The 26,119-nt window shown below is 56.4% G+C and overlaps 1 protein-coding gene and 1 long non-coding RNA gene across 21 annotated transcripts in view; one reads left to right on the forward strand and one right to left on the reverse strand.

The window, feature by feature from the left end:
* Positions 1-6,751: 6,751 nt before the first annotated feature.
* TOM1 (target of myb1 membrane trafficking protein) overlaps positions 6,752-26,119 on the reverse strand; it is a 48,367-nt gene continuing 28,999 nt past the window's right edge. For 6 of the 20 annotated variants that reach the window (XM_077948931.1, XM_015150015.3, XM_077948935.1 and 3 more), the window contains 9 exons: positions 25,730-25,846; positions 22,976-23,109; positions 20,442-20,475; positions 19,959-20,052; positions 19,007-19,127; positions 14,673-14,748; positions 8,987-9,046; positions 7,764-7,806; positions 6,752-7,675 (listed from right to left, as the gene is read on the reverse strand). In XM_077948931.1, coding sequence (XP_077805057.1) covers positions 7,521-7,675; positions 7,764-7,806; positions 8,987-9,046; positions 14,673-14,748; positions 19,007-19,127; positions 19,959-20,052; positions 20,442-20,475; positions 22,976-23,109; positions 25,730-25,846 — 834 coding nt within the window. In that variant the 3' untranslated portion in view covers positions 6,752-7,520. 20 annotated transcript variants of the gene reach the window in all.
* Positions 11,153-12,017, forward strand: LOC144331765 (uncharacterized). The gene is made up of 2 exons (XR_013399186.1): positions 11,153-11,273; positions 11,314-12,017. It is a non-coding gene; the product is annotated as an uncharacterized LOC144331765 (long non-coding RNA).

The following is a 26,119-nucleotide window of genomic DNA, read 5'->3' on the forward strand; positions in this document are numbered from 1 at the left end:
TTCTAAATCCAGAGTCTTGAGGAGACCACGATAGAAGAATTCCTTGGGGAGAGAAGGTTTTGGAACCCACTGGCCTCGTTGGTCTCTGAGGCTGACTGTTCTGTGGGAGCCCAGAGCAGGGTGCAGGGTGCTGGGGAGGGGCTTCTGAAGACAGATTTCCCAGCGTCCTCCATTCGCCCCCCTCCTGCGGGGCAGGTGCTGCAGAGGACCGGGTTTCTAGTCTCAGTTCTGATACAAATTTGCTGTGTGGCCTTGGGCAAGCCTCTGCACCAGTCTGGGCCTGAGAAGGGGTCCTGAGGGAGGGCCCCACCTCAGCAGCCAGCCCTCTCCCTGCAGGGGTCCAGCGGCCTCTGCAGCCTAAGCGGCCTGCAGGGCTCAGGGCCACTCACACAGATCATGTACACAGTGACTTTTCCAGCCCAAGGCAGCCCTAGGCGCAGCTCCAGGCCCAGAATAAAATGAACTTTACCCTGATCCCCCAGGGACCTTTTCTCCCCAGAAAAGAGGACTCAGTGTTTCCACTTGCCAGCTATGTGGCCTTGGATTAGTCAGTTGACTTTTCTGATCTCACCCCTCCTTTGTAAAATGAAGATTCATTTTTTTTTTTTTTTTTTTTTGGTGGTGGTGGTTGTTTTAGTTTATATATTTCTTGAGATGGGGTCTCGCTCTTGTTGCCCAGGCTGGAGTACAGTGGGGTGATTTTGGCTCACTGCAGCCTCTGCCTCCCAGGTTCAAGCGATTCTCCTGCCTCAGCCTCCCCGGTGGCTGGGATTTACAGGTGCCCCCAACCACGCCTGGCTAATTTTTGTGTTTTTAGTAGAGATGGGATTTTGCCATGTTAGCCAGGCTGGTCTCAAACTCCTGACCTCAGGTGATCCACCCACCTCTGCCTCCTAAAGTGCTGTGATTACAGGCGTGAGCCACCGTGCCCGGCTGAAGATTCAGTTTTGACAGGGCTTCCAAGGGCTCCAGTGAGGGCAGGGTCCTGTGGGGAGCATGGGCAGCACGCCCACTCCTCAGTTCAGCCACTTCCCCTTTCCCAGGGGTACCCTAGGGCAGGTGCAAGGATGTCCCTGGCTTGGGTTTCGGTTCCCTCCTGCCCCTAGGCAGCCAGCTCCCATTCAGGCACTCAGCAGGGTGTGGGTGGTCACCTCCTGTGCTGTCCCATTGGTCCCACTGAACCTTGGGCAGGTGTTCTCCTACCCCTGTTGGTCCTGGAAGGGGAGATGAACCCAGGGGCCTTACTTCCCCCTCTTGTAGATATTTGAGTGTCTGTCCTCGTATTTCTTTCCTTTTTGGAAGGAGGATTATGGAATTTGGGCGTTGTTAGGGCAGAAAAGCAGAGTGCAAAGGGGCATTAGGCTCTCTTAATTCAAGCCTATTAACAGATAGGGAAACTGAGGCCCAGAGAGAGGAAAAGGCTTGCTCCAAATCAAACAGGAAGTCAGTGGCTGTGCACGGCTAGAAGCCAGGTTGGCTGACTCCTGGGCAGTGCTTGGGCCTGACACTGGTGACCCAGGAGTCCCCACCCTCTGTCCTGCACTGACTTCCCTGTGCTCGTGGGTGGGTGTGGGCTGCTCCCTCCCCGGGCAGGCTGGGCTGGCACACGGAGCCTCCTGGGCCCCTGCATCAGGTAGGGAGGCAGCACACTGGCCAGGGCATGTCCCTCCCCTCCCTGGCCTCCGTTTCCCTGTCTGTATATTTCTCACTGGCCTCAAGAGGTCCAAGTGCCCTGACAAGCTGACTCTGACCCACTGGGGATTTGGGGCCCTGGTCAGCTTGGGTTCCTTCCCTCTGCTGGCCAGCCTGGTCCACGGTGCACAGAGGGTGCAGGGCCAGCCTACAGCAGGGGAAGGAAGACATCAGAGGAGTCCTGAGTCAGAGGCAAGGGGTGAGGATGCGGCCTGGCGACACTGCTTCCTCCGGTCTCGCCCTGTACCAGGGTGGGTGGAAGTGAAACCTGCCAGCTCACCCACTTGGGTCTGCTCTGAAACAACGAGCGGCCGTGAGGACCAGGGGAGCAGCCCCTAGCCCGGCTCCCAGCGTCTGTATCTCCCTCCACTCTGCCAGCACCCCTGCTCGCTCCTGGTCCCATGGCTAATCCTTGGATCTAAGGCTAGGCTGCCCTAGGATGAATCTAGCCACTCTCAAACTCCCACTAGGGCAGGGGGCAGGGAGTGGAGGCGGGTGTTTCATGTGACAGCCCCTCTGAAGACACTGTGGCCACCTGCCAAAGAACAGTGTGCCTGGGAGAATGGACCCAGGGCCTAGAGGGCAGCAGAGGGCAATACAGGGCTCCTTTGTCCCTTTGAATTCATATGTTGAATCTCTGACCCCTAGTATATCAGAATGCAATTGTTTTTTTTTTTTTTTTTTTTTTTTAGACGGAGTCTCGCTTTGTCACCCAGGCTAGAGTGCAGTGGCCGGATCTCAGCTCACTGCAAGCTCCGCCTCCCAGGTTCACGCCATTCTCCTGGCTCAGCCTCCCGCGTAGCTGGGACTACAGGCGCCCGCCACCTCGCTCGGCTAGTTTTTTGTATGTTTTAGTAGAGACGGCGTTTCACCATGTTAGCCAGGATGGTCTCGATCTCCTGACCTCGTGATCCGCCCGTCTCGGCCTCCCAAAGTGCTGGGATTACAGGCTTGAGCCACCGCGCCCGGCCTATCAGAATGCAATTGTATTTGGTTGTATTTGGAGGTAGGGGCTTTAAAGAGGTGATGAAGGTGCCGGGCGCGGTGGCTCAAGCCTGTAATCCCAGCACTTTGGGAGGCTGAGGAGGGTGGATCACCTGAGGTCGGGAGTTTGAGACCAGCCTGACCAACATGGAGAAAACCTGTCTGTACTAAAAATACAAAATTAGCTGGGTGTGGTGGCGCATGCCTATAATCTCAGCTATTCGGGAGGCTGAGGCAGGAGAATCGCTGCCTCAGCCAGAAACTGGGAGGCAGAGGTTGCAGTGAGCTGAGATCGCGCCATTGCACTCCAGCCTGGGCAACAAGAGCGAAACTCCGTCTCAAAAAAAATAAACAAACAAAGAGGTGATTAAGGTACAATAGATCATTAGGTGGACTCTAATCCTTGATGAATAGTGTCCTTACAAAAATGGGACTTTTGAACATAGAGAGATGCAGAAAGGAGATGACGTGAGGCCCCAGGGAGAAGATGGCCATCTACAGCCAAGGAGGGGCCCGAAGGAACCAACTGAGCAGATGGACTCCGTGTCCTTGATGTTGAACTTCAGCCTCTAGAACTGTGAGAAAGAAGGTTTCTGTGTCTAGGGGCTTGTCTGTGGGACAGGGTGGTGGCGGTCCACCTGGAGAGGGTGGGAGGCACTGGGCAGGACGGGACAGTGGTGGCAACAGAGATAGGCTACTGCGGGGATGGAGGGAGAGAAGGAATGAAGGACGGCGGGAAGCAGGTTTCTCACTGCTGGAGGAGGGAGTTACACACAGGGGAAGGGCGGAAAAGAAGGAATCTGTGGTGGAGCTGGAGTTACTGGGCGAGCTCATGATTTGTCTACACGTGCAGACAGAAACAGCAATGCACACGGATGTGTGTCGGCGAGAAGGCGCGGGAGCAGGGGCCCCAGGGACCGCACACCCGGGGCTCTGTTAAGAGAAGGAGCGGACCAGGCTGGCTTTTGCCCACCCAAAGCTCCCGTGGCTGAGCTCCCAGCTTGTCTCACCAAATCCTCCCCACAACCCTGTGAGTCGGGAGCTCTAAGAAGATCTGAGACTTCCAGAGATGTGTCCGTACCCGGGAGGGGCTGACTTGGCCGCGGCGGACTCCGCCCTAGCGCCCCGGCAAGCCCTGTACATGCAGCGCTGCTGCCATCTCGTGGTCGCCCTGGAACACTGACCCTGAGCCGGGGCGATAGCACGTGCTCAGGGCTCAGAACTGGGCCTACCTCCAGCCAGCCACCTTGGAGAGGTCAGAGGCTTCCTAAAGCGCCTACTGAGAGTCAGCAGAGCCCAATCCAGGACCTCCAGAGGGACCCTGCCGCGTTGCCCGGATCAAGTCAGCCCTGACCCTCTTAGGGGTGGCAGCCCAGAACCAGGAGGAAAGACAGACACCGTCCTTTGGTTCTCCAGTGGGGAGTAGGGACAGAGGTTTTTCTGGAGCTGGGAAGGCAATACCAGAGGCAGAGCAGGGGTCCCTAGAATTACTGAGGAGTCTGAGGGGCAGGGCTCTGAGCCAGGTGTCTGGAGCAGAGGCCATTCTGGAAGTGAGGGGGGACCATCCGTGACAATAACAACATGTACAGAGCATTTTCTACATGGCAGGTGCTGGGTTACTTGTTGGCTCAGTCAACCCTAAGAACCGTATGAGGGGGCGACTGTTATTTGCCCATTTTACCAGTGAGAAAACGGAAGCACAGAAAGGTTAATTTGCCTAAGGTCACACAGCCCAGAAGTGGCCGGTCAGGGGGTGGGTACTGACACTGGGGCAGGACGTGGAGGGGTCAGTGTCCAGGCCCAGAGTGGGATGGTGGTGGCCCAGGGGAGCCAGGAGGGAGAGGGCTCGGTGGAGGCTCTGCCAAAGGCTTCTTCAAAGGCAGGCCCGGGGTGCCCTCTCCCCTGCCCACCAGTCCCTCCCAGCTCCACTCAACCCCTTCCCCCATGCCCCGGGGCCAGTGCCTTCTGATGCAGCTGGGCCCAGCAGGAGCTGCCGTACCTCATTAATCCTGCCCTGCGGTCCCAGGTGGAGGCCCCGCTGCTGCCCAAGGCCCCCACCAGGCAGCTGGCCCTCATTTTCTTGGGGCCAAGACTTTCTGCAGCTGTAAAGTGATCTGGCCCAGGCCTGCGGCCTCAGACAGCCTGCTGCCAGGAAACCCAGCCTGACTGCGCTGATGAATTTCTGCCAGCGCCCCCCAGCCCCCACGCAGCCCCAGCAGCCTTCTCTCTGAAGGAGGCCCTCAGGCAGTCCAGGACTGTTCCAGCCAGACAAGCTGAGACCTCTGCAGAGGCCGCCTCCTGCCTGTCATTCAAGGCCCTCCATGGCTTGGCTCACCCCATCTTACCTCTGCAGCCTTGGGCCGTCCTCACAGAGAGCCTCCTGGCCCTGGGCATCCAGTCCCATCTTCTTCATTTCACAGTGCAAAACAATGATTGAGTTTATGCCTGTCTTTCTAGTCCCTTTCCCTCCCACGTGAGCCCACAGGGCTGGCACCTGGCCGCCTCACTTCTGTCTGGCAGGCACCTAGCGCTATGCTGTGTGCAGCTGGCTCCCAGGGGATGCACCCACAGGGACGAATGAACGACCTGGCAGTTTTCACCCTTAGCAGGGCCCTGAGACCCCCGCCCCCAGCCCTGGGAGCCATCTGTGGAAGTTTCCTTGTGTTTCCCAGCTAACACAGGGGAGACGAGGCCTCGGCTTTGATCCTTGTAAAATCACAACTCCCCTCTAAGAGGTCCCCAGTTAAGTAGGGAGAGAATGAGGGAAGCAGGCGGTGGGGTGTGGGTGGGGCAGGCAGGTGAGGCAGCAGTGAGGAAGGCTGGGGGTCCCGGTCTTCCATTACTTAGTGTATAACCAGGCAACTCCCTTCTTCCCCCAGCCTCAGTTTCCCCAGCTGTAACTGGTGGCCAACATCATTGACCCCATAGGGCTGTTGTGAGGTACGGAAAGGGCTGGGCCAGGGTAGGGCACCTGGCAGGGGCTCACAGATGCCCTGGATGTGGCAGAGAGCGCCTGGCCTGGACCATGAGCATCCTGATGGCGGCAGGGCCTCCCGTTCCCCTGCCTGGTGCCACTGTGCCTGCCCTCAGCTGCTTTCCTTGCCCCAACTCCATCTTGATGGCTGGGCTGGGCCTGGTCTCCTGTATGCCCAGCTCCAGACCATACCTCAGATGGCAGGTGCTGCCTGCCCACTGCCCATGGGAACCAGTGGCTGCTCACACAGACCCGGGCCCTCTCCCAGGAGCCCAGGACCCTGTGGACTCAATTGCTTCGGTCCCACACCAGCCCCCCTCCATTCCCCGACCGTGTCCTGGGCCAGGAGGCTCCAACATGCCTCGGCAGTGACTCCCGGGGAGTTTGGCCTAGAGATCCCACACCTGAAAAGGTGGCACCCCAAGTCCTGGGGCTCTTGAGCTGCCATGGAGGTAAGAGCTGACCCCCAGCACCTGACCTGGGGCCCAGCGTCTGGAAATGTGTGCCATGTCTTCCCAACTTAGCCTCGGTGCCTGGAAAATGGCACGAGGAAGTGCTGGCACATGACAAACAACTGCAGGAGCTTCCTCCTGCGAGCTGGGCGGTTTGAGTGGCTCATGGAGTCGTCGACTTCACGTGCATACATCGAGGATGCTCACTTTGCTTCTCCCAGGCTGTTGTGATGATACGAGCCAGTGCGTAGCCCCAGGCAGTACCTGGCACCCGGCCTCGGAAGGCCAGCTTCCTCCCGTGGCCTGTGTACCCCACATGCCCATGCAGTCCACACGGGCCCCAGCCCTTGTGATTAGTGTGCTCTGTGCAGGGCAGAAGCTGGCCTCACGGGACAGCAGCGTGAAGTGCCTCGAGGAGGGAGGGATGTCAGCTGGGGAGGGCATGCATCCTCCGGGCAGGGGCGGTGGCTGGAGCCTGCCATGTGAGGTGGGAGGTGCGGCACCTGTGTAGTGTAGCTGGGTGCTTGCTCCTGTCCTTCCACCTGCACCATCTACAGATGCTCACCTCTCGGGTGGCCCCCAGCCCTGCCCAAAGTAGTCGCTGCCTCTGTGAGGCCAAGAAGTCATTTCTCACTGGGAGACTCGACAATGCTGCTAGCAGGGTGGTTTTCTACCTTTAATTGGGGACACAAAAGGCACCCCTCCCAGTACAAGAGGATCAACCAAGAGGTGAGCCCCAGTGCTGTGGTGCCCAGCCAGAAGGAACAGAGGAAGGATGGAGGACAAGGCAGTGGAGGGGCAGTGGGGCCCCAGCGGCCCCTGAAGCCTCACCTGCAGCCTGGGGCTGGTGAGATCTGGCCCACTGCGAGCAGAGTTGCAGCTTCGTACCTGGGCCGCCGCAGCTCCTCAGAGGGTCTCCACACCTCCACACCCTGCCGTTGATGGCCAGCCAAAGCCATGGGGCCCCACGCAGCAGAGCGGGGAATGGACAACAGGCTCGGCACAATTTCCACTGTGGCCAGCTTCCAGCCAGGCCTCGACTGGCACTGTGGGCTCTGAAGGGCTCCATGGGGCATGGGCCCGGAGCAGGGTATCACTCAGTGAAGGAGAGTCACACTGGGTCAGCCAGCCAGCCAGCCTGTCCTGGGGCCTCCACTTCTCAGCAAAGTCTCATGGTCAGCTGGGGTGGGAAAGGAGGCAGAGCAACCAGATCCCACTGCAGTGCAGACCTGTCCCCAGTTCATCCCACTGCCTCCACACCCCCAGCTGCAGCTGAGGCAGCTCCATCTTCAAAGAGGAGAAAAAGGGGGTAACGAGCCACCCCCAAAGCAGCCTTGACACCAGAGGAGGGAGGGAGGTCCCAGCCTAAGGGTGTGAGAGCAGTGGGGACCTGGGCTGCAGGGTGCCAGACCCCACACTCATAAGGCAAACAGCATGTCATCATCTTTCTCCTGGGTCTTCTTCCGGGGTGCTGGGCCAGGTGGGGGACCCGGGGGCCCCTCAGCTGAGGGGCTGGAGAGGTTGGGCAATCGATCCGCGGCTTTGGCCCGTTCTTCCAGGAATTTGTCAAATTCTAGAGGAAGGGGTGAGGGTGAGGGTAAGGGTGGGCTCTGAGGCCAGAGCCCTGGGGAAAGGAACGGGCGGGCAGGGGCGGGGACTACTACCTTCGCTGGTGACCCCCTTAGGCTCTTCCGCATCATTCCCCTGGGAAGGCAGAAGAAAGGAGGCAGAGGTTAGCGGGGCCCCCAGCACAGTCAGCCTGGGGCAGTGGGGCCACAGCTCCGGCCCTGCTGAACCTGAGCATTGGGTCCCAGCAGTCTCTGCATGCCCCCGCCACCCAGGTCCCAGGACCTGGACCTGGGCTCCTCCCTGAGCCGTGGGCCCTCCTTGGGTGGCACCTGACTTCCTGAGCCTTGTTTTTCCTTCTGTAAAATGGGGGCGGGGTGGGGGCTGAAGCTAACTTGGAGGGTTGCTGGGAAGCTGAAATGATATAATATGTCACACGCCAAGCCCAGCACCTGGTGCCCAGCGGGTCCTTGATGAGTGCTGATTCCTTTCCTTGGGAGGGTCACAAGGGGTGGACGGTCCTCACCCCAGGGGGCAAAGGCTGACACCCAGAGGCTGAGGGTCATTCATGCTAACACTGCAAATGAGGGAGGGGTGAGGCTTCTGCCACCAGACAGAAAGCCTGAGTCCGTGCCCTGTGGCTTAGTCCTGGGCAGAAACGGTCTCTTCACCTGCAGAAGGCGGCTTCTGGGCCTGAAGTGCCCAGGTGCCCATGTGGGCCTTGGTGCCCAGAGAGGGGATGGCAGATGCTGGGGTAGGAGCCCTGGATGGAGAAGCTGGGTCTGGCCCTGCCTCTTCTGCACCCTAAGAGGGTGGCAGGGCTTGGGGTCCCCATGACTGGCACCCGCCCTCCTCCTCCCGGGTGCTTCCCTTTAGAGGACAGCTGCTTATCAGTCTTCTGATCTGTAAACAGGGTGGGGATGGGTTTTCTCTGCAAGTGGCTGGAGTCTCCTGAGCTACTGCAGGTAGGAGCCTGGCGCCGTTATGCTTCCTCGGTTAGCCTCTCTAGCCTGCCCCGACATCCCTAAGGTGGGCCGACACCCACTGGCACCTCACCTTGGGAGCAGGCTCTGGGAAGCAGCTGAGAGGCTACTGTGCCCAGGCCTTCTCTGGGGGAGGGGGTGTGCCAAACACAAGGTGGGCAGGTGGCAGGAGATGGGGACTTTAAGTGTGCCCCTCTGCTCTCAGGGTGCTATATGCTATACAAGAATACCCTGGCCCCGTGGGTCATTTCTTGGTGAGAACAACGGGTCCTCCTGCTGTGTGGGTGAGGAGTGGGCCTGAGCCTTTGCGTCCAGCTGACTGGGCCCCAACGTACCACGTCAGTGGACAGCCACTGCTCGATGTCCTCCATGAGGCAGGCCTGGGTGACTGGGATCTGGAAGGAAGGGCAGAGGGTGAGGCAGGGAGGGCAGTGCCCTGGGTGACAAGGTGGAAGACGTGCTAGCTCAGCGCCCGGCAGCTGAGTGGCCCTGGGCAGCCTCCCAGCCCAGGCTCAGCTGCCTAGCTGCCCGGACCCACCACTGGGCCCGTTGTGCCAGGCTGTGGGCGAGGGAGGTGCAGAGCCAGGAGAGTAAGCAGGGGACAGGGCTCCCAGCCGCTGGAGCAGGGCCAGGGGTCAGAGGGAGCTCCCTCCCCTTGAGGAGAGGAACCCCAGTTCCGACACACCCTGCGGGTAAGCGTTCTAGGCTGGAGGAGGGGCTTTGGGCAACGGCCTGGGGCAGGGGCTATGCCGCAGGTTCTCAGGAGCACCTGACAAAAGACACACCAAGCCCAGGGACGGACCCCAGGCATTTTCTCTAGCCATGAAGGCTGGGGTGGGGACATGGTTAGTGGGCCGGGGGTCCCCAGTTTCCATTCCCTGCTGCCTCTGCAGACGCAGACTTCACGATAGAAGGGGGCATAGCAGGGCCTGAGAGCAGAGGTGCCAAGTTGACCAGACAAGGCCAGGTGGGTAGACCCAGAGAGGCGGCATTACAGATGGCGACATTTCACTTTGGGCCACAAAGACATGGGCTGTGCCACGATGGTCCCACACAGGGGCAGGAGTTGGGGGCTTTCTCCTCTAGCGGCTTCTGCGGTGGCAGACTCCAGTTGGAGGTCAGGGGCACAGGCTTCAGACTCAGAAAAAGCTGGATCTGGCTCACCCCTTAACACAGTGTGACTCTGGGCGGGTTACTTAACTCTCTGCGCCTGATTTCCCTCGTCCTTAGGGTGAGGCTAGCAGCAGTACTTACCGTCCAGGTGGCTGTGAGGATGAAACGGGATGTCAAAAGCTTAGCACAGGGCCTGGCATGGAGGAGATGCTCAAGAAACCGATAGGCCAGTTCCTATTTACAATTAATCAGTGATGGCACTAATAGCACTAGTTACTAGTTAGCTACTTTAGAAAAGACAGTCTTTCCCCAACCAGGCCAGTTTGGTTTCCAAGCTCCGTCACCCAGCACCTGAGGACCCCCGAGGCAGGAGCAGAGCCCAGAGAGAAGGCAGGAGCCGACTTCCCAGCAGCAGTGGCAGCAGCCAGCGCCCAGCTGCCCACACCGGCTCCCTCTCCCGCTCCGCTATCCCCATCGCCTCTTAGCTGCCAGAGGGGCTACCTTGCCCTTGCCCGAGACTCAAGAGTGGGAACTGGGCACAGAGGAGCTGTGGAAGCTGGGCTGGCCGGGCCAACCCGGGAACAGCCTGAGCCCTGGGGCGCCGCAGGGCCCTCAGCTGCCCCTCCTCGCTCCTCTGGGTCTTCTCCTGGGTCCCACTCCCTTGGACAGCAGCACAGTGCCCCACGCCCACGCCTGGCAGGAGCCCTGCGAGCAACCCCAGCTTTCCTGGCGGCCGGGCCTGGCCCCTGCTCACCATGCCTTGTCTCACCATCCAGTCACTGAGGCTCTTCTCACAGCCGCCTCCCATCTGGGTGAGAGAGAGTCACGATGATGGTGGAGGGCCGGCAACGCCAGGGCCACTGGAGGGCGCAGCTTCTAACAGGGGTGCGCCTTTCGGGTCAGGAGGCCTGCTGCCACTTTGGGAGACGTGTGTAGGGGTGTGTGTTTAGGTGTGTCGGTGTATGTGTGTAGGTGTGTGTAGGTGTCAGTGTATCAATGTGTAGGTGTGTGTGCAGGTGTGTGTTGTGGGTATAGGTGTGCGGTGTGTGCAGGTGTGCAGGTGCATGTGTAGGTATGGTGTGTGTAGGGGTGTGTATGTAGGTGTATGAATGTAGGTGTGTATGTGTGTGTGTGGTGGGTGTAGATGTGTGTGGTGTATGTAGGTGTATGTGTAGGTGTGTATGTGTGTAGGTGTAGGTATGTGTGGTGTGCAGGTGTGGGTATAGGTGTGTGTGTGATGTGTGTGCAGGTGTGTGTCGTGGGTATAGATGTGTGTGTGGTGTGTGTAGGTGTTTGAGTATGTAGGTGTGTGTGTAGGGGTGTGTATGTAGGTGTATGAATGTAGGTGCGTATGTGTAGGTGTGTGTGGTGGGTGTAGATGTGTGTGGTATAGGTGTATGTGTAGGTGTATATGTGTTTATGTGTAGTAGGTGCGTGTGTAGGTGTAGATGTGTGTGGTGTGTGTAGGTGCATGTGGTGGGTATAGATGTGTGTGTGGTGTGTGTGTAGGTGTGTGTGGTGGGTACAGATGTGTGTGGTGTGTATGTAGGGGTGTGTGGTGGGTACAGATGTGTGTGTGGTGTGTGTGTAGGGGTGTGTGTAGGGGTGTGTGTGGAGGTGTATGAGTGGAGGTGTGGTGTGTGGAGGTCTGTGTGGTGGATGTGGCGGCCGGTGCAGAGGGATGAGGCAGGCATTGCGGTACCCACCGGGGGGTGAACCACAACAACTCTGGGATGCCAGCGCCCTGGGTAGGCTGGGGCAGAGCTGACAGCAAACTAAACAAAGCTTCTCAACTCTCTCCACAAAGATCCCAGAGGCTGGGCCTCAGCGACCCCAGGACAGCAGGGCAGGCGGCTGGAGATGGTCTGGAGGCTCCCAGTGGGGTGTGATGGGCACTCAGGTTTTATAAACATCAGTTTATCCAACCTTCTTACATTCATCCATGGCACACAAGCAGTTTCCTAGGGCCCCAGAGTGGAGGGAGACGAGAGTCCTGCTCCCAGCCCTTCGCCCTGTGCCTGGCTGGCCCAACCTACTCAGATCAGCATGGGGCCTGGCACATGGCACACGGCACACAGCGGGCACGTCAGGGAGTGAAGGAACTACAACCTGGCACACAGCATGCACCACCACCTCGTCACACGACTTGTGAGTCCTGCTCAGAATCCCAGGGCGCGAACATGGGCTGCCCACAATTGGCACTTGATTCTGTTTCTTTTTTTTGAAATAGAGTCTCACTATGTTGTCCAGGCTGGAGTGCAGTGGTACAATCACAGCTCATGATAACTTCGAACTCCTGGCTTAAGTGATCCTCCCGCTTCAGCCTCCCGAGTAGCTGGGACTACAGGTACATGCCACCACGCCTGGTCTCGATGCCGTTTTGTACTTTGCCGTTGGGAATCATGTTCTCACGGTTTAGTGGGTGAAGGCCTTACCACCAGCCAGACTCCAGCACCCCAGGAGCAGGCATTTGCTCACAGTTTTAAGAAATCATACCCTGATTTGGCAGAAATGGCTTAAATCTCCCAGGTTATCAGAGAGAAGTGAGTGCTAACCGGTTTCTCAGCTTCTCTTTGCTGCCAGTGGAGTTATGTGGTGTGTCTTCTCTCTGTGGGCGGGTTGCAAGCTGGTGTGGGAGCCAGGACACCTGGGCGCTAGTTCTAGTCATGCCTGAATTGCTGTGCATCCCTGGGAAAGTGAACCCTGTCTCTGGGCTACAGTGGGGGCGGACTGGCTGGGATTGCTGCCCACTGGGCGGTGAAGTCAACCTCTGACCACAAGAGGCCAGGTGGCCTGAGAGGAGAGCTCCTACGGCAGGCTACCAGCATGTCAGTTCTGATGAATCCCGACACACTGGAAGCCTGAGGCTGAGGAGGGAGACACACACCTCCACTCACTCTCCTTTGCACTTAGGGCTTTTCACAGCTCTAAGGTTACCAGCGTGGCTTAGAAGGCAGGCAGAACAACACCTGTACTCTGGGCAGGGTATCTCCCAGTCCTCAGCCTCAGTTTTCTCATCTGTAAAGGGATCAGGACGTGGAGGTACTGTAAAGCTTAAGTGCCGTAATACTATACTGTGTGCCAGGCACCATGCTGAGGACATCACACTTGTGGTTTCACTTAACCGCTCCCTGGAACTCAGTTTTCTCATCTGTAAAATGGGATAATAACATACCCTAAGGGTTTGACTCGCTAAGAGAGGGGATGCAAAGTGCTTAGTGCAGGCCTGGCCCGTAGCACAGGCTCAGCAAATGATGGCTTACACCCGAAAAAGGACGAGGCTCTGACTGGTGTGTGCAGTGGATGTGACATGGGTGTGCAACGTGCTCTGCTTGGTGGCAGGTCACACACCACCACACATGGAAGGTACCGGATTCTCTTGCTGCCCACTGGGTGGTAGAGTCAACCTCTGTACATGAGAGGCCCAGGTGGCCAACCCCAGTGTCCCCTACCTTGCCCTGTTCTGACTTGGGAATGGCTCCTGAGATGCTGGGAGACCCAGGAGCGGAGACAGAGTGCCCTTGGGAGTCACGAGGACTTTGCCCACAGTGGACTGGCCTGGACGGTTTCCACAACTCCTCCCTCCCTGCTTTCCTTCTTTTCTTGATACAGGGTCTCACTCCATTGCCCAGGCTGGAGTGCAGTAGTACATTCTCAGCTCACTGCAACCTCCACCTCCTGGGCTCAAGAGATCCTCCCACCTCAGCCTCCTGAGTAGCTGGGACTAAAGGTGTGCGCCACCATGCCTGGCTAATTTTTAAATATTTTGTAGAGATGGGGTTTCACCATGTTGCTCAGGCTGGTCTTGAACTCCTGACCTCAAGTGATCTGCCCACCTCGGCCTCCCAAAGTGCTGGGATTCCAGGTGTGAGCCACCGTGCCCGGCCCTCCCTGCTTTCCGAGCTTCCATCCTGATCTTTTAGATTGCAAGTCAAGTCCCTCCTGTGCTCAAGACTTACCCTGCGGCCTCCACCTCACTTAGGATGCTATCCACAGGACTCCTAGCTGCCCTGAGGTCCCCTGGTCCCTGATATACCCCTAGAGCTTCATTTTCTACCCACAACCCCACACTGGCCTCAGAAGTCCCCATGCTGCCTCGAGCCTCCTCAGCCCCGGGTCCGCCACCCTCATTCCCCCTGACTCCCAGGTCCTGCCGTTTCTAACCGTCTCCCATAGGACCTGCTCTGTCTCTCACTTACTGGAGCAGAAATTCTCACACAGCCTGAAAGGCATCCAGATACACGTTGAAATGCATGAGAGAATGGTTCTTGGAGGTCTTGCCAAAGGGTGTGGGGGTCACCCACAAAGTGTGCTTGGTGCTGGACAAGTGGCTGTCACTCAACACACAGTCAAGGAACTAAACGGAATTCAAACAGCATCCTTGCATTTCTCCCCACCGCTTTCGGGTCTGCTCTTCTACTCCTCTCTGCCCACACTCCTGCAAATCAAGAGTCTCCTGAGAGGCAGAGAGGAGTACTATGGAACGGGCTCTAACTCCATGTAAAGCTCCCTACATGCATCCTCTCACACTTCTATTATAAACAAGTAGAGGTGCTAGGATAAGCCCCAATGTACAGATTAAGAGACTGAGGGTCAGAAAGGACAATCATTTGCTTAAGGACACATAGCTGGTAAGTGGCAGAGCTGGAATGTGGAGCCCGGGCCACTGGTCTCCAGTTTCAAGTCAGGCTCAGGTCTGAATCCTTGCTTGCGAGCTGGGGCAAATGGCCTGGCCTCTCTAGCGGTTTCCTCCGCTGTAAACTGGGAATAACCACATTAGCCAAAAAGAACCGACTTGAGGGCCAAACGAGGAAGGGCCTGCGGATGTGCTGGGCCAGTGCTCGGCCTATAACGGCACCCAGTGGGTGAGCATTCCCTCACCTCCTTCAGGAGGGCCCCTCTGCTTACCGCGCCAGTGCTCTGCTGCCGGGCGTCCAGGGCTCCAGCCAGGCCGTCTGTTGCTTGGGGGGCTTCGTATTTTACCCTGAAACAGAGACCACCCAGCCATTGGATACTGCCCTTACCGATGGCTGATGCAAGAACAGAGCAGGTTGGGGCACAGGTTGAGGGCTCCCAGCCTCCAGGCCTCCCCGCAAATGGTAGAAAGGGTCTCATTTCCTGCCTCTGGAAATTAGGATCTGATAAGTGACGAGGATCGGGATTGGCCAAACTCAGGAGACTGGGAAATAGCTCCAGTGCCGCTCGGCTCATGAGAATCCCCGCAGACCCTTTCTTGAGCAGTCTTGTTTCCTATTTGATAGACTGTGGTTCTGTATGAGGTTGTATTTGAACAGGGGATTCCATTCTGCTGCTGAAACACATCCGTAGACTGCTGGGTGCGGTGCCATCTTGTCTGGCACTGGCTCACCAGCACAAAGACGACCACCCATACTCTGCCCCCACCCGTCTCAGCAGCATGGGAGGTGGCTTCGTTACAGCTCTTCTAAATGTCCCCCTGGGGGATGCCAGCCAGCCAGCCAGGCAGGGTGGGGAGGCAGGAACTGGGACGGCACGCAAGGCTGATGGGCTGGGAGCGGCAGAGGCTGACCCTGCAGCTGCTGGGCAGATGAGGAGAGGCAAGGAGGGGCATGTTGTGTGTGAGGTTAAGTCTCCTGGGGAGCAAGAGAAGAGCCCAAGTGAGAGGAGAAGCTGGCTGAGGAGGAGAGGCGGCTGTGGTGTCTTTCCCAGCTGCTGCAGTGGGGGTGTCCAGGGCAGGTGTTGGGGACCCAGCCCTGTTGCAGGGAAAGAGCCCCGTTATTCTCGCCTTGAACTGCCGCCAGAGAGGATATCAGCACCGGCTCAGTCCAGCTTTGAGGCGAAGAAGCCACAGAATTCTGGTCACAAAGGGGAAGGCCTGGATTCCTGTTATGAACAAGGCCACCTGACACGCTAGTGAAGCTAGTGAAGCCTAGCGAAGCGGGCTGGTCTCACCGAAGGCTTCAGGAACTGGGACTGCATCACGTTTAACTCTTGCAGTACCAGCTTGCTTTCCAGGAATGGAGTAGGCTGCCACTGAAAAGGGCTTACTGAATATGACCCCCAGTTCCCACGCAGTCATTTTGAAGAGTGCTGCTGTCTGTTCCGTCCCACCAGGGGCAGAGTTTGCTGGTGGAGTGTGACCACTAGCTGGGGCATTCCCTGGTTAAACGGCTCCCATCCATGGCAAGTGGGCCAGTCACTATGGCAGGGCCCTGCTGGAGCCAACCTTAAAGCCAGTGGTTGGGGAGCTGGGGCGTCAGGTCGCTCAGTTCTGACCCAGAGAAGGCCTGCTAACTGAGGGTCTGGCGGTGGCATGTTGCGGTCTCTGAGACATGCTTGGCGCATTGTGGGCAAGGCTGAAGAAGGCACGCCCAGCCCCAGGAACATGCAGAAACCGATGCTTTCCCTTCACTCAAAAAAACTATCTGCCCTTCCTAAGCGCTCCTTGCCAGCTCTTTCTTTCCTGCCCACACATGGCCCTGAAGCCTGGCTGTTCCTGAGGGCCACGCCTGTGGCAGTAGAGGGCCAAGTACTCCCCTGGAGGAAGCCTGCGCTTCCTGCACTGGGTGGTGGCCCCTGGGCCTGGGCCTGCGCCTGCTGCCCCCCGCCCAGCGCAGGAGGGCGGAGGGTCACTCCTTAGGTGGTCCCAGTGAGGCTGTGGGCAGGGGCTGGACCTGGGCCACTGGGGTGACACTTGTCTGAGTGCTCCTTGTAGACAAGGCCTCCGTGTACAGCAGCACTGGCGAAGAGGGTGGAAGGACACCCCGCCTCTGTGAACGCCTGGCCAAGGCATCCCTGCTGTGGCTCGCCTGGAAGCCCTACTGCTCCTTGGCACTGAGTGGACGGGACTGGCTGCAGGAAAGGCTGACGGTGCCAGCTGTGGTCAAGGCTGGAGCAGAAACAGCGGCTGATAAGGAGCCGGTTTCCCTGCAAGCCAAGGCAGAGCCGATTGCAGGCTGGTGTGAAGTGGGGAGCCAGGCAGGTACAGGGAGGGGCAGGCTGGACACCAGGCAGGCAGAAAAGGCCAGTCAGGTGACCAGAGCTGGAAGATCCACCAGAAACATAAAGGGGTCAGCCAGGCAGGAGAACACAGGGAAGAAGAAATGGATGCTCAGGTCCATGCCTGAGCCTGCGGGATGTTTTCTGCCAGGGTGGAAACCAAGCCCTGGGGAGCGCCTGCAGGAGAACCAATGGCCTGAGAAGGTGCGTGATGTCATTTCAGCTGTGCATAACTGAAGACAATTTCAAAGATGAAAATCTGATAAGAAAAAAATCCCTCTTGTGCTCCCTCCTGCTCATGTTCCCTCCTGCTCATGTTACAATAAAATCAATTGCTTCTTTGTAGCCCAGTGGGCCCCATCAGCATCCTGCCCCCTTCCCTGTGTGAAGGGCGTCTTTCCCAGCTGCTGTGCGGAAGCCAGGGCACCTCTCTCCCACCCTGCCTCTGAGCCTTTGCACATGCTGTTCCTAGTGCCTGAAATGGCCTTCCTATCACCCAGCACCTGGTCCAGCCCTGAGTGCCCTCTGCAGAGTTGCATGCCCCCTTCTCTGTGTCCACAGAGCCTGGTGCCCCCTCCAGGGCAGCCCTTTGCATTCACAGCGGTGGTCTCGGTGCACGTCACACTCCTGTGAGACTGCAGGCCCTAGAGGACAAGCTCCTGGTGTGCTTTTCCCTGTCTCCCAGGGCCTGCTCCCCAGAGGAATGATGGTGCAACAGCAAACCTCAGCCAGGCTGGTGACCAGGGCAGGCGCCAGGACTCTCCAGTGTGGCCAGCAGTGTCGCCTGCTGGGGCCTCTGTGGACGGGCCACCTGCCTGGCTGCAAGTCGCACCACATTCATTAGCTTGTCTCTGCAGGGTAGCCTTGGCAGCAACCCTAACTCCATGGCAACCATGAGCTGCTGGTCCCAGGGTACCTGGACTTAAAAGTACGGACTCTGCCCAGACTAAAGACGACATAGCTAACAGCTGGGGCAGCCCTAATGACCCAGCAGGCTGCAGCCTGTCAGATTTGACCTGGATTTGTGGGTTTGGAGAGGCTATCCCTGGGCTCTCTGGAGGCCCATTGACAAAGTTTCAAAAGACACCAGAACGACCTCTAAGGAGCTGCGTGGGGTCAGTGGGAGGATCCCATAATGTAGACCTTTCCTTAGCTAAAAGAATCCCGGCGGCCAGGCGCGGTGGCTCACGCCTGTAATCCCAGCACTTTGGGAGGCCGAGGTGGGTGGATCACGAGGTCAGGAGATTGAGACCATCCTGGCTAACACGGTGAAACCCCATGTCTATTAAATATACAAAAAAAAAAAAAAAAAATTAGCTGGGCGTGGTGGCGGCGCCTGTGGTCCCAGCTACTCGGGAGGCTGAGGCAGGAGAATGGCGTGAACCTGGGAGGCAGAGCCTGCAGTGAGGGGAGATCGTGCCACTGTACTCCAGCCTGGGCGACAGAGCGAGATTCCGTCTCAAAAAAAAAAAAAAAAAAAAAGAATCCTGGCTGCCCAGAGCTCAGCCCTGGGGGTCACAAGCAAAGGGCTGAAGAAAAGACCAAGCAGACTGTTCCTCTTACAAGCCTGTATGGGGCCAGCTCTCCCACAGGTCCTGGCAAGGGGCTGGACCCTGGTGGACACACTCAGGCCACGTGCCTATGCTGCTGAAAGCACCCCCTGAAAACGCATGGTGCACAGGGAAGGGCAGAGCCCCAGTTCTGGGACAAGGCCAACAGAACCTGCTTAATCTTCTCTGGAAATTAACGGTGGCTATGGAACAACAGAAAAAGACTTGACTTGAAAGTCCCTGAGGATTTATCAGGAAACTTCCCTGCTCCTGGAGGGCTTACTATGCAATACACAGTGCAGGGAAGAGGGGGCTGGGTGGAGACACTGTGTTTTGAAACCAGACAGCCCTAGGCTCCTAACCTAGTGCTGCCAAATATTAGCTGCTTGACCTGGGGCAAACGACCCTGCCCCTCTCTGTGCCTCAGTTTCCCCCTCTGATCAGACTGTGTAAGACTCTGGCATACAGTGGGTCATTAGGTACCCATCCCCCACCTAGCACGGCCTGTGAGGAACGCAGTCTGTCAACTGACCACAGGGCTCCCAGGCCATGCTGCACTGACTTAGGGGATCCTAAGGGGAGTGCAGCAGGGACCGTATACCCTTTCTCATGGTGTGCCCACCATCAAGCCGGGTTCAAGGACCCCAAGAGAGGCTTTCCCCAGCAGAGAGCCACCTAAACTGCAGGGGACCAAGGCAGGGCCAGGACACTCACTCTTTCCGTTGGTCAGCCAGTGAGCTGCCCCGTGTCAGCGCAAACATGTCAAACTCATCTTCCAGTCGACCAGAGGCCTCCAGAGACTGCAGGCCAGCTCTCACACTGCTGGAGCCCAGGTCTGCAGGGACAAAAAGGCCACCTGAAGGACCCATCCACATGCCATCCTTGCGTGCTGAGCTGCTGCTGAGCTGCCTGCTGCCAGGCCCAGGGCTTGGTGCTGGGGAAGCGGCATGTGGGTGGGGGAATGTGCGAGGCAGGCCACCTGCTGGCTGTGGGGCCTTGGGCAAGCGGCTTCCTCTTTCCAGCTTTAGTTTACTCACCCCTCCTGGGGCTGCTGTGAGCATCAGAGAACAGGCAAAATGCTATCCACTGATTCTGCTAGGGGAAGTGGCTGGGCAGGAGGACAGTAATCAGATGGGTAGTCCAATGTTTCCAAAAGTATAGCATTAGTGATTCAAAACGGGATGCTAATGATTTCCTAGGGCTTGGCATGAAGCAGACAGTAAATTATATTAAAACCTATCACAGTGATAACAGTGACAATGGCCAGCTACTCAGCCAGAGTGCAACCTGGGCCTGGCACGGTCTAAGCGCTTCTCATACACGAGCTCCCTACTCCGGCTTCAGAGGAGGAAAGGGAGGCTCAGGAGGTTTAAGGAACCTGCCCAGGCTCACGTGGATGATGGAAGCCATGGAGAATTCAGTGTCGAGGGCCAGTCCTAGGATGGTGGGATTCTGAGATCCAAGGCGGCCCAGGACTTGTGCGGCTGCCAGGGGCAGTTACCCTGAGTGTCCCATCTTGCAGCAAGATTCAGCCTGGGACCCCAGCAAGGTGGGGTCTAGACTGACATTCTGCCATGGGTGTATAACAAGGGCACCCCCAAAAACTGCAGGGGTGCCAACAGTACCATAATGTACCCTCAGCGGGAGCCCTCCAAACCACACTTACTCATTCCTGCCAGCTGGGATGAGAGGTTGCCGGTGGCTGCTGGCTCAGGGCCCATGTCGATCAGGTCAGCTGCCGGCTCAGCCTCACTTGGGGCCTAGTGGGAAGGGAGATGCCCTGATCATCCCCTCTGTCTGCAGCTTCGTTCCTTTCTGTCCCAAGCACTGGGGCCTGCAAGCTTTGCCCAAGGATCTGTCACCAGGGCTCCAGTAGCTAGGACTGGGCATCAGGAGATTTCCTTCCTCCCCTCTGGCTCCAGCTTAACTGGACTCCCTGGAAGGCTGGGGAGACCCTTGGGCATCAGGTGGTGGCGGAGCCTTATTTACCTTAAAGGGACAGGGGCGTAAAAAGTTAAAAGGGGATTTCTCTCTAGGCCTGGATAAAACAGCACCACCCTGTCTGGTTTACTGGGGGAGGGAGTTGAGAACGACACTCCTTCTTCCCATGAACGTGGCTTGATCTAGTCACAGAAAAGAAGCCTTTTACCTTGGTGGTCTGGCCTGTTCGGAACCGTTCAAACCTACAAGATAGAAAAGACACGAGTTATGGAGACAGACTGAGACAGGCCCCTGCCGCATGGCCAGGAAGAGCTCTTCAAACCGTGGGTCTCAACATCAACACACTGGGTTATGATCAGGGTGATGATACATCTGGTGTGCCCTGGACAGATCCAGTTCATGCCTGCTGTCCCTGGATAACTAGCAGTGCTCCTCTTTCACTTGCAAAAGTGTCCCAATTTGGATGACCAATTATAAGGCAACCTTAGTCGTGAGTAGCATGAAACAAATAAACAGGAATAGGGACAGCAAAGAAAGCAAATAGAACAGCAAAGAAAATAGGAATGTATGGCACACAGGAAAGGTAAGAGCTGTTTCATGAAACTTGTTTCAATTACATATTTGTGTGTGTGTGTAGGTTAGTGGCTCTCTTCAGGGGTGTAAGAAAGATACATGTATCTCTAACCTTGCTTTATGGAGCTACTTAGGGGTCAGTGAGGTAGATGGAGAAGACTTTAGTCTGGGGTCTGTTTGAGTTGTGGCCTTGTCACTTATCACATGACCCTGGGTAAATTATGTTCCTTCTGAACTTTAGTCTCCTTGTCTAGTATCTGCAAGCACCTGCCTCCCAGAAGTGGTGAGGCCCAAATTAGGACATGAGTATAAGTGACTGTGAACTTGAAAGCACTGGCAGACATTAAGCCTAATGACTGTGGGTATCCAAGAGAACCAGCTGCTACCAGATGGGGCCCCTCAGTCACCTCACAGCCCAAACCCCAAAATGGCAGGGAAGAGGACTTTCATTCCACTGGGCCAATGAGCAGGAGAAGCTAGGCAGATGTGACCTGCAGCGTACCCCCTACTCTCCACTGTTTTAGAATCAATCAGTGAGTGTCTTTTGATGGAGAATGACATAAAAAATGAACAAGGGGCTGGAGGAGGCTGGAATAACTCGTGTCATTTATTGGACACCCTGGACTGCTAAGTGCTTTATAGGCACTGTTTCATGGACTCTCAGTTATGCTACAAGCCTCATTTTATAGATAGAGAGGAGGTGTGATGGGCATGCAGTTTCTGCAGACCCAGCAGTCCTCCTTCTCTTTTTTTTTTTTTTTTTGATACGGAGTCTTGCTCTGTCACCTAGGCTGGAGTGCAGTGGTGTGATCTTGGCTCACTGCAACCTCAGCCTCCTGGGTTCAAGCAATTCTCCTGCCTCAGCCTCCCAAGTAGCTGGGATTACAGGCACCCGCCACCACCCCTGGCTAATTTTTTTGTATTTTTAGTAGAGATGGGGTTTCACCATGTTGGCCTGGCTGGTTGCAAACTCCTGACCTCAAGTGATCCTCCCGCCTCGGCCTCCCAGAGTGCTAGGATTACAGGTGTGAGATACTGTGCCCAGCCCTTCTCCTTCTTTTGTAATAGCACCCAAGTGCTCCTTAGAGGAACTGCTCCTCCCCCATTTCACATCATCCCGGTGGGGCTGCCATCAAAGGGCCCTCTCCCCCACCCCAGCTGGTAGACACAATGAAGCTAAGCCAATCCAACTCTCTCTTGGGAATGTGACTTTTGAACAGAATGATACAAGGTGGGCAGGCGGGTGTGGTGGCTGATGCCTGTAATACCAATGCTTTGGGAGGCCAAGGAGGGAGAATTGCTTGAGGCCAAGAGTTGGAGACCAGCCTGGGCAACACAGTGAGACCCCTGTCTCTGCAAAACAACAAAAAAAAGAAAAAAAATTTAGCTGGGTGTGGTGGTGCATGCCTGTAGTCCCAGCTACCTGGGAGACTGAGGTGGGAGGACTGCTTGAGTCCAGGAGGTTGAGGCTGCAGTGAGCTGTGATCATGCCACTGCACTCTAGCCTGGGTGACAGAGCAAGATCGTGCCTCAAAAAAAAAAAAAAAAAAAAAAAAAGGGGGGGGCGCAGATGTTTGTGAACAGGTGTTTGCGCTGATCCATTTATTGATGGCAGCACCCTGGGGACATGGTCCAGAAGTGTCTGCTCCTGAGACATTTGAGCTGCTCTGGGATCTGTCTTTCTTGCTCTGTTGGGAGATGTCAGTTTCACTTTTCTCTGGATTCTGAAAGCTACCCATTTAATAAAGATTATTATCCTAACAAATTCTTTTTCTGCCTAAGTTAGCTGGAAATGTTTTGTGTAGCTTGCAGCAGTGAAGTCACTTGTCTAAGGCCCCAGACCCAGGAAGTGGTGGAGTAAGGACACACCAGGCCGGTCTGGCTGCAGGGCCATGCTCTCAGCTGTGACCTGTGACCATCCCCCAGGGCTGGACTTGGGCACAGGCAGCAGGGCTGACCCTTGCGGGGGATGCAGGGTGGGTGTAAGGACGGGCCCTCAAAAACATCCTGGAAGAAGAGAGCTGAGGCCACACGCCCCTAGGAGCCTGCCTTGTGTTTGAGAGGAGGACGAGAGAAGGCTCAGACGGTATGAGACCAGGAGAACAAGGCAGAAGGGAAGGGAGAAGGTTGGGGCAGTTGGCCAGAGGCCAGGGGAGGTGCTGGGGCTACCGTTCATGGCGCAGGAACACGTTGTTGAGATTGTCATTGACGATGAGCAGCTCCTCTGTCAGCTGCTCATTGGCGATCTGAGGGATGAGCTCCAGGACCCGCTGCTGCATGGCTCGGCACGTGCGGTTGAGCTCCTGCCAGGAAAGGAAGTGAGGCAACCACAGTCACGTGACTCAGAGTGAGGCCATCTCTCATGCTCGGGCCTCCAGCCCCTGCACAAGCCTTGGAGGAGGGAGAGGTGTCCAAACTGGACTTCAAGGTTCCACGGAACAGCTTTTTGATCAGGCACACATGAACTTGAACTTCACTTCCAAGTGTTAGATGCTAAAATTTAATCCACAGGAAACCATCAACATGTCTAACTGTACTGCCGGTTTAACTTGGCTTCGTGCAGATTCCAGAATAAAGGTTGTGCCGCCACCTTTCCTTAGTCGGAAAAAACTGAGTCTGCAAAGGCTGACGTTGAACAAACTGCAACTTCTGGAAGTACGCTGTGATTTTTGCAACCAAAGCATACAAAATGAATTAGATGACTGCGACCATTAGCCACAAACCTCGATTTCGAATTTTTGCCTCACTTTTCTCACTGGCTGATTTTTTTGTCTTTTTAAATAAACTTTTAGCTTCGGAATAATTTCAGATTTTTCAGAAGAGATGCAAAGATAGTACCACAAGTTCCCATATACCCTTGACCCTGGCTTCCCCTTAGTCTGGCATTTGTCAAAACTGAGACATTAAAACTGATAAAATAGTATTAACTAAACTGCAGACTTTATTCAGATTTCACTAGGTCCTTTGTTCTAGGATCCCACAGTGCATTTAGATATCACGTCACTGACTTTTAACCAGTAAGCATCATATTTAAACTTATGAAAAAGAAAAATATTGGCCAGGCCCAGTGGCTTATGCCTATAATCCCAGCACTTTGGGAGGCCGAGGCGGGTGGATCACCTGAGGTCAGGCGTTCAAGACCAGCCTGGCCAACAAGGTGAAACCCTGTGCCTACTAATAATACAAAAATCAGCCAGGTGTGGTCACGTATGCCTGTATCCCAGCTGCTTGGGAGGCTGAGGCAGGAGAATAGCTTGACCAAGAGGCAGAGGCTGCAGTGAGCCAAGATCGCACCCACTGCACTCCAGGCTGGGTGACAGAGTGAGACTTCGTCTCAAAAAAAAATAAAAAATAAAAAATAAAAAACCATAGACATACGGGTTTTCATTTTTAAGATTGCTCAATTGTTTCTTCAGGTACCTGTCACCAGGTGAAGGTGCCTGGGTCAGGGCAGGTGCTTGGGTCCTGAGGTCCAGGGAGCTGCCTGGCATTGCCGACTGCGGCCTCACGCCAGCATGCCTTTCTCCTGGAGGCAACGCTGAGGCTAGGCACTGCCCAGTGTTTATTTTGGCTGTCATGTGGACCCTGTCCCCCGCCCCCTCCAAGGTCAGGCCTCTGGGATTTCCTCATTGCCCTTAGCACGGGGGCAGGGCGGGTCCTTTCAACATCCTGTGGGCTCCCCTCCTGCTCTCATGACTAAGCACAGGGTGGCTCTGCTTCTGCTTCCCTGCTGGCTCCTCTCAAGAGCAGAAGAGCAGCACTTGGAGCCAGGTTCAAATCGCAGCTCTGCTATTTACCAGCCATATAACCCTTGACGTGTTATCTGATCTCCCTATGCCTGTTTCCTGACCTGGAAAATGGGGGTGGTGAGGATTACGTGAGTGATGTGAACCAAGTGTCCACATACAGCTCGGGGCAGGGGAAGTGCCCAACGCATGGGAGCTGTCTCTGCGTCCACCTTGCTCAGCCTTCGGAGTCCCCAAACTGCTCACACCTCACGGCCTTGGCTTGGGGCGTACGAAGCTGCCTGCGCAGTCTTCTCTCTTCCGGAGCCCTTACTGGGTTTCAAGTTTGCGTATTCATTCGACTCTGAGGCTGCTCCTTTTCTCCCCACCCTGCACCACCAAGTGAGGACCCCTGCACAGTCGGCTCGGTCAGGCACACAGACACGGTGGCGAGGAAGACACAGCGCTGCCCTCAAGGAGTCTGAGGCCTGGTGGACAAGCAGCAGGAACTTGCACAGTTACACAAAGCACTCCGTCCCCTCATGAATTCTGGTGACTCCTGGGCCTTGGGGATTCCTAGCTTTCTTGGTGCCTCTATGACCGACCTCCACGCGGAGGGTGCTTTTTGCCAAATTCAGTGCCCCTTCCGCTCCAGTGAGCCCCAATCTGGGCTGGGGCCATGGCAATACCACGTGACACACGGGAGCAGGCACCACTAGCTCCACCTGCCTCGGCTCCCCAAGACCAGTGGCTGGCGCATCTCAAGGCTGGCACCAGCCTCTCACACCTGCCTGCTGAGTCTCGGATTGTGAATGGTGGAAATCTCACCTTCCAGCTTTTTCTCAGGACCCCGTACTGGGTGCTTTACTCTGTGCCAGGGACAAGCCTGGGTGTTTTCCATGCAATGCCTTATTTAACTCTCACATCAAACTTGTGCCATAAAGGCTATTGTTAGAGCAACCTTACAGATGAGGAAACTGAGGCAAGGGGGGGCTACTTTGTTCAAACCAGAAAGTGGTAGAGCTGCGGTCTGATTCCAATCTGATGGCGTCCAAAGTCCCTGGTGGTAACATGGCCCCAACTGTGACCAAGGAGTATGGAGTAAGCCATGAAGACCGTCATGAGGACTGGGAAAGAACGCACGTGGGCAACTGGGCAGGAGTCATCTGAGCCCCAGGGGGTGGTGCCATCTGCTCACCTGCAGCAGCTCCAGGTCTGCAGGCTCGACCTGGGTGGGGACCAGCTCCGTCAGCATCTCCGACATCACCCTCACGTTCCCACTCACCATCTCCAGCTCACTGCGCAGCTTCCCAATCTGAAACACACGGTTGGTCGTGATGAGAGAAGCCAGGGGTTTGGAGCCCATGTCACTCACAGGGACAGAACCCAGTACCACCAATCCTGGGTGCAGCACCAGGGAGCCCACCTCCTAGCAGACTCTCTAGGCAGCCTCCCTCCTGGCTCCCACAGTGACAGCCCTGCACTAGAGACCTGCCCCACCCCTCCTACAGACCCCTCACAGAGGCGCTACCAACCGTGACCATCTCTACACCGGGGAGCCTGGTGCAGGGAGAAGCCGAAAGGAAAT

Source organism: Macaca mulatta, chromosome 10, assembly GCF_049350105.2.
Source record: "Macaca mulatta isolate MMU2019108-1 chromosome 10, T2T-MMU8v2.0, whole genome shotgun sequence".
NCBI lineage: Eukaryota > Metazoa > Chordata > Mammalia > Primates > Cercopithecidae > Macaca > Macaca mulatta.